The 16,553-nt window shown below is 46.2% G+C and overlaps 1 protein-coding gene and 1 long non-coding RNA gene across 3 annotated transcripts in view; one reads left to right on the top strand and one right to left on the bottom strand.

Moving 5' to 3' along the window:
• The window catches only part of Fgf2 (fibroblast growth factor 2), a 63,832-nt gene extending 50,108 nt beyond the window's left edge, over positions 1-13,724 (bottom strand). The window contains exon 1 of one of the 2 annotated variants that reach the window (XR_009379766.1): positions 12,865-13,142. Coding sequence is in view for 1 of the 2 variants with exons in the window: in XM_059265262.1 (XP_059121245.1) it covers positions 13,490-13,664 (175 nt within the window). In the remaining variant the exon portion in view is untranslated. Of the gene's footprint in view, positions 1-12,864; positions 13,143-13,489 lie in introns of those variants that run through there. The other variant, XM_059265262.1, reaches the window with a different exon arrangement.
• On the top strand, positions 13,211-14,023 carry LOC131912959 (uncharacterized). Its single transcript, XR_009379767.1, has 2 exons — positions 13,211-13,339; positions 13,791-14,023. It is a non-coding gene; the product is annotated as an uncharacterized LOC131912959 (long non-coding RNA).
• The last annotated feature ends 2,530 nt before the right edge of the window (positions 14,024-16,553 follow it).

The raw sequence follows: 16,553 nt of genomic DNA, 5'->3' as shown, positions 1-16,553 counted from the left end.
TAACAGTTTCTCCCATCCAAAGAGAAATGCCAAAACTTCAAAGACCTAGGATGTATATCCAGGTATCCACCCTATAAACTCAGACAACCTGAAAGAAAAAAGGACAAATTTCTCCTCAACAGAGAAAGCTGTCTCTTTCTAGAAGATGTTCCCATGTCATGGCTTCATTGGGCAGCCACCTGGCCCTTCAGGATAGCAGCTCTCCTCAGCCATCCCCTGAGCCTTTTCATGCTCTTTAACATGGATGCATTTTTCAGTATGTCAAGCAAAATCAGAAATTTGGATCTCGCTGCCACAAAACCAGTGTCTGTTCACATTTCTGTCCACGTGGAACTCTGCCATGAACCTGTATTCTAAACAAGAAGATTCTAGAATTCACAATCCATTGCTTGCTATCATAGACAGAGACTATGGCTTGAAATGCCTAAAGTGTAAAAAAAAAAAAAAAAAAAAAAGAACAACAACAACAACAAAACACTTTTCTTACCTGAAAAATGAGAAATAATCTTTGACTTAGAAGTTTGTCTTTGAGGTTTAAAAGATTGTATTTCTAAACATGAAACAGAACATGCCCTCAAAATTTTCATTCATTCATTCATTCTTTATTCATTCATGCATTCATTCATTCATGTATTCAATACTCAGTTATGGTCCTGAGATAGAGTGCTGAAAGCTGAACACCTGGCCCCGCCCCTAATTTGCCACTCAGTGTAGGACTCTCCATTATCTGGACAGAACTAGACAGATCCACGAATCCATCATGGCTTTTGTATCAACCCGTCCAGAAATCAGCATGCGCCTTTAACACTTTCCTGCCTTTAACAGTTGAAACTATGCCACTGCGGTTCATTATTTTTAATCCCGGCACCTTCTGTCGACTGTTTCTTCACATATGAGTAAACTCAACCAAAGCAAATCTGCTTCTCAACCCCTCTTGAATTAAATTCCAATTCTATATTAGTGGGTTTTGAATAGCTATGAATAAATAAGAAATAAGATTAAGAGGTCTCACAATCAAAATGAAAGCTTTAAACATGATTTACACAAAGCCTCTCTAAACATCTATTTCCAGTAAGCTAAAAGGTAACAGAAAACACCAACCATGTAAAATGCAAGGACATACCACCCCCAAACCAGAACCTCCAAAGTCAAAGGGGCCTTTCCTCGAGTTCCCCCCCAGTCAGTGAGAAAATGACACCTTCCCCAGCATAGACAAGCACATGCAACACTCACGTGCATCCTATGCACACACCTTTGTAAATGAGACCAAGGCTAGAAATAGCTGTAAGAAAAATTTAAAGCTGTATTAAAATACAACAGAAAAAATAAGGGTGAAAGAAGACATATACCAGGTACTGTTTTAAAAGATACTATATATGAGACACATAATATTTATATATAGTAGAGAAATCAATTCTATTTCTAACTCACTACAAAGTCTGCTCATCAGGTAGTATGTTCCCTAAAGTGATGTTTGTTTTCCATTCATTTTAATAAGTATATAAAATACTTTTCCAGCTTGTTTTTTTTTTCTTTTTCTTTTCTTTTTATGTTTTTTGAGACAAGGTTTCTCTGTGTAGCTTTGGAGCCTGTCCTAGAACTCACTCTATAGCCCAGGCTGGCCTCGAACTCACAGAGATCCATCTGGCTCTGCCTCCCCAGTGCTGGGATTAAAGGCATGCGCCACTACCGCCCAGCTTTTTATTTTTATTTTTTTATTTATTTTACTTTTTTCAGAGCTGAGGACCGAACCCAGGGCCTTGTGCTTGCTAGGCAAGCGCTCTACCACTGAGCTAAATCCAGCTTGTTTTCACACACCCCGGCACTGTCCCCTGAAAAGGAACTTTGTAATGGAGGTGCTGCTCCTCTCTGTCATGTTCTTCCGGTTCCTATTTGTATAATGACCGTGACAAAACCTATGAATTGTTTCCTGTTTGTAAAATGATTCAGCTTGGAGAGGAGGCAAAGGAGACAGTTATTCAGCCTTCTCTCCCCACCCTCCCCTGCAGACATCCCATCACAAAGAGCCTGACTCACTGTCACACAGTGAGTTTTGCAGATTGTTATGATGAATACTGGCTCGTAAATCTGAGGGAAGCGCTCTGTGCCATTTCCTCACAGCCAAGCAGGATACCAACAAAGGTGCCAGACATCCTCGGCCCTCCTTTATAAAGTGGTTCTGGTTTGCCACTGGGAGGAAAAGTGACTTGGGCATTAAGGTGGTGCCTGAGTCAAGTGTGCACCCCCAGTCTGCATTCCTCCGTGAAGTTATGGGGAAGCACTCTGGCTTCCTCTGTGAGAGGACAGTGGAGCTGAGCATCTAGATCAAATAGAAACAGGGAGTCTCTTCCCCCAGAGCGGAGGAGAAAGTCTTCCTCAGGAGCAAGTGACTGGGACAGAGGACCATGGTCACTGCTGTGTTGCTTCCTCAGACCAATGAGAAGATGCTCTTACAAAAAAGAATGGGGTGGGGCCTGTCATGACCACTCACATTTCACATACATCACACGCCACAGCGTGCTTCTGAACGCCCTGGTACTTCATTCAGACAGTTCTGTGGCAGAATGCTCATTAGCATGAGGTAAAGAAAGATGAGACAGAAAAGGGGAAAGGAGAAAGTGAAAGGCAATGGAAAGAGGACCAGGGAAAGGTAAAGAAAGGAGGTAGAAGGAAAGGAGACAAGAATGGAGGGCAGGACGGCAGCAGGGGAGGCAAGTCGGTGGGTCGAACCCTCATACACCTCACATTGACCCTGCATCCAGCTGCTGAGCCTCAGGGAGCCTCAAGTGAGTAACAGCCTTGGACTCCCAGAAGAGATGAGGACATGTGGAGCTACTAGGGAACAGCGAGTGTCTAGGTTACCTTCGTGCTTTAAAAATCCCATGTCAGCTCAACCCAACTGCGACAAGTGATGATAATTCAGTGAAGTGAGTTACGGACAGCACACAGGACCTGGGCTGGGAGCAAAAGGAGACAGGGTTCCAGCTATAGAGATCATGTTGGCTGAACTTGGGGCATGACCAGGAGGCTGGACGGTGGGTGAAAAGCCCTGGCTGGCTTGTTGGGCGAATGGTTAACCCAGCAAACATATTTGAGTGGCCACTGTGTGTGAGGGTGGACTAAGAAAATCTGACCTACTCCTTCCCCTCAAGGAGTTCATAGACCCAGTTCATTTAGACAGACAGACAGACAGACAGACAGACACATAAACCATCAGATAAAGATGAGGCGCCAAGCACTATGGGAAAACATATCCCTTAAGCTCCCCCTGTGAAGGCAGAGGAAAGGGTGACAGAGAACTCTTGAGGTTGTTCTTATAGGACCTTCCCAAAGAAAGTTAAGAATGGGAGGGGAGAGGGTGAGAGAGTGGAACTGAGAAGAAAAAGAGTTTGGAAAATGGGAATTACATTAGGAAAGACCAACTATGGAAAGAGGTGAACGTGGGCAGCTGACAGGGACAGAAGATGCTGAAGGACCTGGGGAAGGATGGTAAGGTTAAACTGTCTATTTAAAGATTGTGAATCGGGCTGGAGAGATGGCTCAGAGGTTAAGAACACTGGCTGTTCTTCCAAAGGTCCTGAGTTCATTCCCAGCAACCACATGGTGGCTCACAACCATCTGTAATGAGATCTGGTGCCCTCTTCTGGCCTGCAGGGATGCATGCAGGCAGAACACTGTATACACAATAAATAAATTAAAAAAAAAAAAAAGAATGTAATAAAGATTGTGAATCAAGTAGGAAGGGAGTCTCAACGAGGAAGAGATGGGTCTGTGGGCGTGTCCACGGGCGTGTCTGTGGCCTGTGGGACTACTTTGATTATGTTAACTGATGTGAGAGGACAGGTCACCATTCTCTGGGTCTAGGTCCCGGGCTGTATTAGACTGTCAGGAAAGTGAGCTGAATAGTAAGCTTGCATGCCTTCACTTCTCTCTGCTCAACTGTGGATGGATTTGATTAGTTGCTCTAAGTTCCTGCCACCTTTAGTTCCCTGCTAACCTGGAATTGTGAGCTAAAATCACCTTTTTCTCCTTAAGTTGCTTTTCGTTGGGTATTTTAACACCGCAACAGAAAGGAAACTAACAGCCATATTTGAGACTATCAACAGGTTTACTTAATGCTTCAGGGAAGTAGCAGGAGAAACGACGAGTGGGTCAAAGAAGAACCACAAAGACTGGGAGACAGACCCAAGTATGCATGCATACACATGCATATTGAGGAAGTATGTAAGTGTGTGCATGCATACACATGCATATTGAGGAAGTATGCAAGTGTGTGCATGCCTACACATGCATATTGAGGAGGTATATAAGTGTGTACATGCATACACATGCATATTGAGGAAGTATGCAAGTGTGTGCATGCATACACATGCATATTGAGGAAGTATGCAAGTGTGTGCATGCATACACATGCATATTAAGGAAGTATGCAAGTGTATGCATATATACACATGCATATTGAGGAGGTATGCAAGTGTGTGCATATATATACATGCATATTGAGGAGGTATGCAAGTGTGTGCATGCATACACATGCACATTGAGGAAAGGGCAAGGCAGTTGCTATGGGTCTCTGGCATTTAGAAAAGCAGCTTAACTAGACTTGGAAACTCGATGGGGAAAGGAGCCAGTCTGAGGTAGTGACATGTGACACTGAGGCTGTGGTGAGGTGCCTGTCCTTAGACAGGGGAAGCACAGGATCACAAGAGACTAAAAATGATGTGCTGAAGAAATTCTAGAACATAAACAGAAAGAAGAAGGGAGGGAGAGCATAAAGCAGAGAGACAGGGAACAGGCAAGTGAAAGACCAGACACAAGAGAGTATGCAGGGAAATCAGCTGGGCAGGAGCACCCTTAGTGTACTGAGACCAAAGGATTCCCAAGAAGCCAGAGGCAGGCAATAGTGCCACATGTCGTAGGAGGGTGGCATACTGGGAGAGGCCACATGACTGAATGTAGTAGGATATTATTTTAAGATGTGTTACCTCTGTTTGTGCTGCATTTGTTTAACTCTGTGAAGCTATGTTACTGTGCCTGTCTAAAACATGAGATTGGTTTAATTAAGAACTGAATGGCCAATAGCAAAGTAGGAGAAAGGATAGGCAGGGCTGCAGACAGGGAGTACAAATAGAAGGAGAAATCTGGGAGGAGAGATCAAGGAACTAGAGAGGAGGAGGAGGAGGACACCAGGGACCAGCCACAGAGTCAGCCATGGAATAGGAGTAAGATTTACAGAAGTAAGAGAATGGGAAAAGCCCAGAGGCAAAAGGTGGATGGGATAGTTTAAAGAAAAGCTGGCTAGAAATAAGCCAAGCTAAGGCCGGGCATTTATAATTAAGAATAAGCCTCTGTGTGTGATTTATTTGGGAGCTGGTGGCGGGCCCCCCAAAAGAACAAAAACAGTACCTGAACTGGAAGCAAGTCTCCCAAATGATTGACACAGAATCCTATTGCCAGGATGCACTTAAAATGGGTTATTACAAAATGAAAATCAGGCAAAGTGGAAGGAAGTACAGGACTTCAGTGTTTGAACCACTGAGAAAGAATTAACAGGTCTCAGAACACCAAGGAAAAGTTATCCTACAGCACATAGTGCTTAAAAAAAATTCTGAATGCTGCTGGCCATGGTGGCTCACAGCTGTAATCCCAGGACTCGGAGGCTGAGGCAAGGAGATCAGCAAGGGTTCCAGACCAGTTTGTGCTACAGGGGAAGACTCTTGTCTCAAACAAGGCAAAACTCTGGGGCTGGAGAGAGACCTCGGTTACTGAGAGCACTTGTACTGTTACTGAGGCCCAAAGCTCAGCCCCCAGCACGGGGCTGCTCACAACATCTGTAGCTACAGCTACAGGATCTACTCTCTCTTCTGGCCACAATGGGCATGCAGTTACAAAACAGATAGACACACACACACATACACACACAATTTTTCCAAATCTAAACCAAAAATTGTAAATGCTTTTAAAGAAATCAGAACTGCTAATAAAAGTTGTACGGTTCATTTTTCCTGAGTAATGACTCATCTTTCCATTGACTTTCCTTAGAAAAACCCACCTCCAAGATTCCCTAAGTTTCCCAACTATAACAGGGTTAGATATAATTATCTCAAGTGAAGTCTAAGCAAGACACCAGAGACTAGAACCCTCAGCTGAGGAGCTATCCATGGGGATGCTGTCATTCTCCAACACTCAGGGTGTACGGAGTTCAACTCATCTCATGGAGGTGGCTGGGTTCCTCCAGAAGCCCCAGCATCCTCTCACAGGGCCTGAGTTACCAACAAAGGACAGGAAACCCACAGAACCTAGCTGGATCATCACTCTGCAAATATTTCTCATAAATAAACCACCTCTTTAGGGAGTAATTTAAATTATTATTAATAAACTTCTATTATAAATTAATATAAGATTAATTATTAATTAAATCAAAATTATTCTTAATAGTTCAGTTACACTTGGGATGTAACCCTTACTTTCAACCCATCTTTCTTTATGCTGTTAATATCCACAAAACCTGGAACTTTTACTGAGGAATTCTACTGGATAATCCAGGACAGAGGTTAGTGCGGGGTCAATAACCCTCTGAAAAGACACACACATATATTCCAGGTTTCTATAAACAAGTGAGCAAGCAGCAGGGTCACAACAGGCAAGTCACCTTTTGTAGGAAGAGAAACAGGTCACCTAGGATGAGACATAAGTTAAACACAGGCTATCGGCTCACTGCTGCTGCACTTCTTCAGGACGAAAAACATCAGACGAGGGTTAGAAACAGTCCAGTGTGATTTCTAAGAGCCACAGTCTGTAGCTCAAAGGGGAAGTCACAACCTGCTCTTAACCCCTCCCAAGTTCCAGAAGCATCTGTAACATAGCTCAGGGGGTCCCCGGACACAATTATTAACAATAACTTTGACAGGCAGATTATTAGTTGCTGAGCTGACAGGGGGCAGAAGAAGGAAATATCCCAAATTATAGCCAATTTTTACTGTCTAGTGCTTACCTGGAGTTCTGTAGGTATACAAATTATTTCTAATTTGTTACTAACACAAGTGAAACCATTTTATATAACTTGAAAACCATTTTGTGTGACTTGAAATAAGGTAATGCTTTCAAGATAGGAGGAAGCCACAAAGCAGCTCCAATGTGAGCCAAGCCCAAGACAAACATTGGTATGTATGCTAATGCACCAGCTCCAAGGCTGGGAGGTTCAGTAACCCAAAACTAAGAACTACTAGAGTAATACAAAAATAGGACCTTTGTAGACAGTACGCAAGATTGCACCACCATTCTCCTGAGACACGTCTCAAGCCCCTGTGCTGATTTCCATTGGCAAGAGGACTCTGCAACTGCCACTGCGTGACTCTGGCTTACTTAGTTCTCACATGCCTATCTGCCAGCATTAGCCCCTTGTCCCACACTCTCAAGGACCTTCTGGGACCACCTCAGTGGTGCCATCCTCCTGGCCCACTCTAGCTCAAGGCCCTTGCGGTGGCTTTCTCACCGGAGAGGATTTCCCAGTGAAAACCTGCAGTTTGTTCTGCCTGACCAACCAACACTTCCCTACTTGGTGAGATGTCTACTTCCATGAGATCGCCACAACCTTTATAATAACATGGTATTGTAAGAAAGGTTTATGTGAATAAAGTAGCGCATGTTCGACAGGCAAATCTCCTACAGACATCCTAACTACCGTGCACATTGCAGCTCACTGGCCCGAACTTGGCATAATTGTTTTGCTAAAAAAAAAATAAGAACACACACACACACACAGTACTTAGTGAGCAGTGACAAAAGTACAAGATCAGATCCTTGACATTAAAACACAGAAAATAAGCTTAAACACACACACACACACACACACACACACACACACACACACACACACATGTTTGAACAGAATATGCTAATGAGGTTAAGATGTGTGCCCCAGATGTGCTCATTCCAGAGTCACAGGCTTTTAGCCCAGGCCAGCCGCCTTACAAGTGTGTGCTACAGGCTTAAGAGGCCTGGAAGGACGTTGGGAAATCCACAAGGACAGGAACTGGGAAAAGATGAGAAGACTCCCAGCATGTGCGGCCACCATCCCTCCTTCAGCATCTTCTGTGAGTAGAAGGCAGTTTCCCCTAGAGGGACCCTAAACACCTGGGCCAGCCCTGCTGCTGATGACAACTTCCCAGCATCACTGTGGACTTTCACTTGTGAAGTACAAAGCTTGGTTCTGGTTTGTTCACTGTATCTACAAGATTTTGTTTTCAAGTTGAACTTTAAAATCATATCTGTCCGTGTTGCATGACGTAATCAGAGAATACTCAGATCGTCCCAGTGTCAGAGGTCTGGTTATATAATGGATGTTTTATAAACCCAACAAAAGCCCTCAGGGCACATCAGAAGGGAATGTTGCCTTCTCTAGGCTGATGTCACTTGGCACTGAGTGCATCTTTAAAGACTCCTAAGGTGTGGTAATATCTGTGACTCATGAATTGTCCTTTCTCTCTGTACAGATTACATGATTTCCAGGATTAATAAGCTCTGAGAGTCTGACCTCATTTGTTTACTGAACACAAACAGCATTACAGTAAATACCATGCTTATTAAGGCAAATTGGCAGGAACCACTTGCCAGATATGACCAAAGCAGGGAAAGGCCGAAGCATCTAGAATCGTTTAATGAATGGATGCATTTACACAGGGCAATGGAAAAGCTAAGGCTGCTTTGCCCAGAACCCTCAGAAAATAGCAATAGTGGGCGCATAGAGCCCTTGAAGCAACTGGCCCTCAGTGTCCTGAGGAAGCTCGGCCACAGGCATCCCCAGGGTACCATGACTACGGGACGGGAGAGAGCAAGGAGGCTGCAGAAGCAGGCCCAGCAGGCCAGCAGCCAGGTGGGCAAGAAGCTGGGTCAGGAGAGTGAGTCAGGGGAGTAACTCAGGCAACTGGCTACCACTCTGAGCCTCTATAAAACGAGATCTGTGAATTTCACAGCCCATGTTTTTATTTTTGGCGCTGTGCAGAATGTGTGCAGCGGCAAAGAGTGTAGAAAGCAAGCTGACCTGTCCATCATCCCCACTGCTCATGGGTGTGGGCTAACCATCAATCTCTGCCAATCTCATGTCCCCCAATGCCTGGAAGCAGAGAACTGTTACCAATGAGCAGTTAGGGTTAGCTCGGGGTAGATCCAGCAGTTCTAACTACCTTCCTTTCCCCTAAGAAAGAACATCTGGAATAGATTTAATGCTAGCATGTCCGTAAGCAGCCCACATCTCACACTCCTCCACATGCTGTACGTGCTGCTTGGGATAAAAATGTTCTCTCCTTTGGGACATCTCACATGACCCCCTGCTCAAAGCTTCAGAACAGACACAATGCAATGCATCCCCAGGGGCATTAGAAGAGGCTTGCTGAGATCCAGATCAAGGATGCCAAAAGGAAGGTGTGTGCACAGCACATGTGCTGGAGAAGCAGGCTACAACCACTGGGAGCACCTTGTTTTGATCACGGCTCCCCTGTCAGATAAAGATCTTCTAGGCCTGTAAACACAAAGGTGCAGAAAACCGGCCCCTCTGAGTGAAAAGAACTTGAGGATCAGCCAGGAGTGGAGCACCACTGACCATCAGCAACCCTGCAAACCTGGAAACACCTGTATTTGGTTGTCCTCTCTGGCCTCACTTCCAGAACGTTCACACCTGCCCCTACCTTGCTCCTTCTGTAGCTGAACTTCACTACTCACCTAGCCAGCACCCACTGTGTGGATCACAGTCTTCCAAGCATGCTTCCCAGAACTCCCTGGCACTCGCGACTTCATTCAGAGTCACTGTCCTAGTTAGGCTTACTGTTGCTGTGATGAAACACCATGGCCAAAAGAAACTTGGGGAGGAAAGGGTTTATTTGGCTTACATATCTTGGACCACAACAATCCTTTGTGGGAAGCCAAGGCAGGAACTCAAACTGGGTGGGAACCTGGAGACAGGAGCTGAAGCAGAGGCCATAGAGGGGTGCTGCTTACTGGCTTGCTCAGTCTGCTTTCTTATAGAACCCAGGACTACCTGCCCAGCGTGGCACCACCCCGCCATGGGCTGGGCCCTCTCCCATCAATCACTAAGACAATGCCTTACAGTTCTGCCTACAGCTGATCTTATGGAGGTATTAGGACAACACTGTGCTGACTCCAGCTCCTGTCAAGCTGACATCGACACCAGCAGAGGTGGAGCAGAGGCATCATCGGATTATGTCTGCCTTTCAGAGCTTTCTGCACCTTGGAAGAGATATAAACAGAAAGGAATAAATCTCGGGTGATACAGTTTCGGGTCAACTGGACACTTTAAAGATTGAGACCACAAGGAGCTGAGAATCTGAGCCATTAATGCAGTGGGAAAGAGGCTGCTGTTATTTCCCAATATGTTTAGGGAAGTGTGCGGTTGAGGAGATACTGCCAATTTGCCCTCACCTACACTTTCCTGTATTTTTCCCTTGAGCCTCGTCCTGATCTGCTCACCCATCAGTGTACCTTTTTCATGCTAGGAAAACACACTGTACATAAGGTTATGTCCATGGGAGACTATACAAAAATGATCAATGATCTCTTTGGTATTCTTGTCAGGAAAAAGATGTCCTCTAGGAGAGTTAGTTGTTGGCACACATCTGGATGAGTTATTCTATTCTTGACTGTCAGCATCCCCTCTTTGCTAATGATCGTCAGGAAAATCCTGGACCTAGTTCTAGAATGTTTTAGTTGTGTGTATATTCTGAAGACAGTAGAGTATTTAATATCTTGGGCACCTACCCGCTGAAGACCCAGGAATGCCCTCACTAAACAGCCAGGAGTGTCCCCCATTGAATGTCCAGAAGTATCCCTCACTAAACACCAGGAGTACCTACCACTAAACACCCAGGAATGCTCCCCACTAAACACACAGGAGTTCTATGCATTAAACACCTAGTTCTATGCATTTAAACACCCAGGAGTATCCCCCAGGAGTGCCCCCCACTAAACACACAGGAGGGTCCCCCACCAAATACCCAGGAATGCTACTCATTAAACCCCAGAAATGCACCCCATTAAAGACCAGGAATGCCCCCAGTAACTACCAGAAGTGCTGTTTTAGGTTATGATGTCTACAAATGTCTCTAAGAGTTGCCAAATTACTCCACTTGAGAATCACGGAGTTATAGACTACAAAATTGGGGGGCTGGAGAGATGGCTTAGCAATTAAGAGCATTTGCTGCTCTTGAAGAGGACCTGGGTTCAGATCCCAGCACCCACGTGATGATGGCTCATAGTAATCCTAATTCCAGTTCCAGGAAATCCAACGCCCTCTTCTGGCCCCCATGAGCACTGCATGCAGGTGATGTACAGACATCCATGCAGGCAAAACACTCATACACATAAAATAAATCTAAAAAGTAAAACTTAAGAAAAATTAGAAACTGAGCTGGGCATCATGACACATGGCCAATCCCAAGATTATAAGGCTTATGATTCTATAAGCACTCAAGAGGCAGGAGGCCAAGGCAGGAAAATCTCTAGTTTGAAATCAGCATAGTGAGGCCCTACCTAAAAGAAAAGAAAAGAAAAAGAAAAAAGGTCCAAAATCACACTCAATATTTGTGAAGAATGCACGCTGTTTTTAACAGTATAGCAATATGTTATGCAATTGAGAATTATCCCCACTCACTTCTGTCTTATTATAAGGTAAATGACTTCAAAGAAAAAATAGTTCTGCAGCTAATACAGCATTCAAAAACAAGAGCATTAGTTAAAGCTCCGAACAGAACCCAGACGGGAAGATGATTCTTCTGCCCTTAGCCATGAAACCGGCTCTTCAAACAACGCATGCTTTGGAAAAGAACAAAACCACCTGGGATGCATATGCTACTTGTCCTAGCTGTTGAGCCGTGACAGACAAATCTCAAAGACACATTTTTCTAACATCGGCTACACTAAAATAGAGAAACAGTGCTAACTCATATTAATAGCTTTCAAGCATCTTTTCAATTGATAAGGTTTTCCAAATTAGAGCAGGCCCAGAACAAATAATAGACGTACAGTCTCTCAGTGGTCCCTATGAAGCAAGAGGTAGCAACAAGATGCTGGGCTGTGTGGACACAGCAGCAATGCCAGCAGTGATGACAGAAACCATGGTGCCACGCTTTAAAAGGAGAAGAAAGCATCGGGATAAGGTTTTACCATAAAAAATGTGAGGAGATAGATATTTTTTAAAACCCATTTAAACACCACACAGTGTGTGGAAAATCACCCTACCTCATTCATATGTACTTCTTTTATATTTTATATGTCAGTTAAATTTTCTATTATGCTCTAAAAATGCTCAGCAATATGAAAGTGTGTGTCGCATACATAGGACAGCTCCTTTTGTTTGTGGGGCATTCTGGTCTTTCTGCTCCTTAAATAGTGGATAGAATTCCCTGGGCGTCTTAAGATAAAGACAGAGCTCCTAAATGGAAAGCTTCAGGACCTCGACCACTCTTCTCTCAGGTGAAAAAAAAAAAAAAGTCAGACCCCCAACAGAACCCTTAAAGATAAGGCAGCCCTTTAAGCAGATGTTTTAACTACTTGTTTTAACCGCAGGTCGTCCCTCTCACCTCCACCCTTAGATACCTGAACGAGCCCGCTCGGGCCTTTTCTAGCCCGTGGCTGTCCAAATGTAGCTTCTGGAGGAGGACTGCTGAGAATACAAACTCAGAAACGCAGGTGTTTCATCCCGACCCTGGGGCTGGGTCCAACCTGGTACGGCCAACGCTGCGGGTGATAGCTGGGAGCCCGAAAGTTGAGCCTACTGATTTAGGACGGTTTCTATATCCACGATCCGGTATATTTTTATTACACAAATTGAAGTTGTCATTTTTATCTCACCCTCAATCCACCACAAGGTAGGTACCCCCACTTCAGCGCTGTCAAAGGATCTGCTCTTGACTTCACATTGAATCGAGGTCTGTCGCGCTTTACTAAGGAAGTCAGAGGTTGGTTTGCTAGTCTCTTGTCTGTTTGATTCCCTTAGCTTTCCTCTTAGGAATGACCTGGAGAAGCTGGGTGGTGGAAGAGTGTGATAGCTGTGAGGGTAAGGGCCACATTCCTCTCATCACCGAGTCCGAACTGAAGTGCAGGGCTCAACTGAAGAACAATTCGTCCTGCCTCCGTTTCCCCGGGTGACTGCAGAATGTCAAGGAGTTCCAGAGTCCTGCCTGAGACACACCTACCACCCCCAACCCCCACCCCACTCCCAAGAGCCACAGACCCCTGGCCTCCAGCATCCTAGCATCCAGGCTGCAGCAGGTGGCCTGCGAGGGACCAGAGACTAGAGCCAGCCCACCTGGAGCTGCGGGAGGAGGTGCAGGGCGAGGACCCTATTCCTGAGGGCACGGGAATGGAGCTGCTCCCCGAGTCCCTGGGTCCCCGGTGCCTAGGGGCTGAAGGGCGCCTCGCCTCAGTGTCCCCACGTCCCCGAGGGCTAGGGAGCGGGTGGGAGGTGACGGCTCACCGTGTGGGTCGCTCTTCTCGCGGACGCCGTCCACGCGGCCGTCGGGGTGGATGCGCAGGAAGAAGCCCCCGTTCTTGCAGTAGAGCCGCTTGGGGTCCTTGAAGTGGCCGGGCGGGAAGACGGGGTCGCCGTCCTCCGGCAGTGTGGGAAGCGTGGTGATGCCGCCGGCGGCCATGGCCCCTCCGCGGCCCCGGGACCCCGCTGCGGCGGCTCGCGGGGCTCCCCGGCCCCGACCCCGGCCTCGGCCTCCCAGCGCGGCTCGCCCGCGGGCAGCCAGCCTCCCGGTTCGCGTCCCGCACAGGACTCTGCCGGAAGCCGAGAACCCCTGTGTAGCACTGCGGCCCGGGACCGCGTCACCCCAAGTCCCCGCCTGCACCCTAGCCCGGAGCGCCCCCGCCCCGCGCGCCGCCTCCTCCCCAAGCCCGGGGCCTGAAAGCTGCAAGGAATCTGTCCAGCTCGGCGGAGTTTTCTCCAGGCGACTGCGGTGACGCAGCTCCTAAAGTTTAAATGCAACTTTCTCTCTTGCTTTCCACACGTCTGTCTGCCTTTTAACACAGCGACGCGCCTTCCAACCCCAAAACAGTAGAAAGGGTCTGATCTAGGGAAGGATCGAGTCCGGGTTTGGAAATCTGCAGTCCCCGCAGAGCGCAAGCTGTGGAAGGACGGGGTGCAGAAGGCAGGGGCCGAGAAGGGGGCGCCTGAGTTTCCTCTCTGGGCGCCCAGCCCGAGACAGTGTGGGAAGATGAAAACGGTCCTCAACACGTAAAAAAAGCCCGGAGCTGGTACTTGCCCTGCCTCAGTTGTTAGATGTTTCTTGGAAAGAACTGACTCTCACAAAATTGCAGTTAATTGCGGTTGGTGATTTTCAGTAGAACCTAATAGGCTGTACATTGAGATTCTCCGCATCTCTCTGTTTGGAAACTAGGTGCTTCTCTCCCCTAGGTCCTTCTAGGTCCTCCTCTCTCCTGGGGGCACACCTCTTCAGCGAGGGTGATTACCAAAATACCAGCTGGAAAATCTGCACACATTGTGTCCATGCTCAAAGTGTCTTGAGATGTGCAGTCCAGGGTAAGGCCAGGAGGGTGGGCAGGAGTAACTGCTCTGAGGAGTCAGACACCGCAGAGTCCCCCACCTTGGGGAAATGCAGACTTAGGGAAGCTTCTAGAAGTGCCATTGCATGTTAGCTGGAAAAGGTCATCCTGAAAGGCATCTACTTTTAGTCTCCACGGAGGTCTTGACTCAAGTGTGTGATTAGCGTTAGTAAGTTCCCCAAAGCTTTAAGACCAAGCAAGCCTTTTCTCCTGCCATCAGAGGAGTGTGTGTATGTTCATTTCCCAATTGTCTCCGGCTAAGCTCACGGCTGAAGCCCCTACGACACGAGACAAATGAACATGTGAAAAATACTAACTTATTCAATGTAAATCTGGAATCTTGGAAAGAAAACAAAGTCCCAAAACTACACAGGGACCTGTATCTTTCGGCTGGGGGAAGTTGTGTATAATTGTGAAGAGTGATTGAAGGGGGTGCCATTTATAATGGGCACAAGCTAGTGTGGTTTTTTTTTAACTCTTTACTCTTTGGGGGGCCCACCACCCAGCTCCCAAATAATCACATGGAGACTTATTCTTACTTATGAATGCCTGGCCTTAACTTAGCTTGTTTCTAGCCAGCTTTTCTAACTTAAATTATTCTGTTTCCTGTTTTGCCTCTGGGCTTTTTAACCTCTCTTTATTCTATCTATCTTTCTTTCCTTCTGACTCCGTGGCTGGCTGTGTGGCTGGGTGGCTGGACCCTGGTGTCCTCCTCTCTATCTCCTTGTCTCGCTCCGCCCCTCTTCTCTTTCTTCTATTTATTCTCTCTGCCTGGCAGCCCCACCTATTTCTCTCCCCTGCTTAGCTATTGGCCGTTCAGCTCTTTATTATCAGAGCAACTAGGTGTTTTAGGCAGGCAAAGTAACACAGCGTTACAGAGTTAAACAAATGTACCTAAAAGAATGTAACACATCTTTGGTTAAACAAATATTCCACAGCATAAATGAATGTAACGCATCTTCAACCAATAGTCCACAACAAGCTGGTGTGAGGAACTTAGCAAGTCTTGGTTGTTCTGATTCTCTGTGTCCTGTCCTCAGAGATGGGAACTCCGACCTGTAGGTATAGGGTGGGCACCTCTCAAATATGGGTTTTACAACCTGAATAAGAGAAGACTAAGGGGTTGTGAGAACACCTGTCCTGCTTTTTTCTTGTCTTTTCCTTCCGTTTGTTTTGGTTTTGGTTTTCAAGAGAGGGTTCTCTGTGAAGCCCTGGCTGTCCTGGAACTCACCCTGCACACCAGGCTGGCCTGGAACTCGGAGATCCATCTGCCTGTGCCTCCTGAGTGCTGTGATTAAAGGTCTGAGCCACCACTGCCTGGCCCTGCTTTTTTCTTAAATGTTGAGATTCCATTTGGGGACAACATGTCCTCGACCCCATCAGTTCTCTGACATCGGTCTCGAGAAAACATCACTTTCGTCTTCACTGAGGTTCCACTGAGACAAGCAGCTCCCTTCCAGATGTTGAGAACGGCCTAGGGAAGGTGAAGTAGGACCCCACCCAGCATCCCATCTGCAAGGCATACAAGATAAGGGGTAGGAACTACCACACAATGCTGAGTAGTTAACTGGCTGGCATTGGCCAGGGATTTATGGAACTATTCCATTCCACACCTAGTTCCTCCAAAGTCAGGAGACGGGGGAGTATCTACTCAAATCTTTCCTCATCCTAAAAATCCCAACCATACTGTAGAAAATGGTTAAACTGATTCTATGAAAATCCAGGTTTCCAAGATAGCTTGCTTATAGTTGAAAACAACTCCAAGTTAAAAGCATGAATGGTATCAATAGGAGCACATTTAACGAAATGACTCATGTAATAACTATTAATTAGCAAGAATAGTAATTCACTTAAAAAGTTGTGAGCCTGTTATTACCAGATATAATTCTACAATGAACTATTGCTTTTTTTAAAAAAATGATTTCCTACATGTACTAAGAAACTGGGAAACAAGTGAAAAATGTAAGGTTTCC

The sequence above is a fragment of the Peromyscus eremicus genome, chromosome 6 (genome assembly GCF_949786415.1).
Source record: "Peromyscus eremicus chromosome 6, PerEre_H2_v1, whole genome shotgun sequence".
NCBI classification, from domain to species: domain Eukaryota; kingdom Metazoa; phylum Chordata; class Mammalia; order Rodentia; family Cricetidae; genus Peromyscus; species Peromyscus eremicus.
This window is presented reverse-complemented; position numbering and strand designations above follow the sequence as displayed.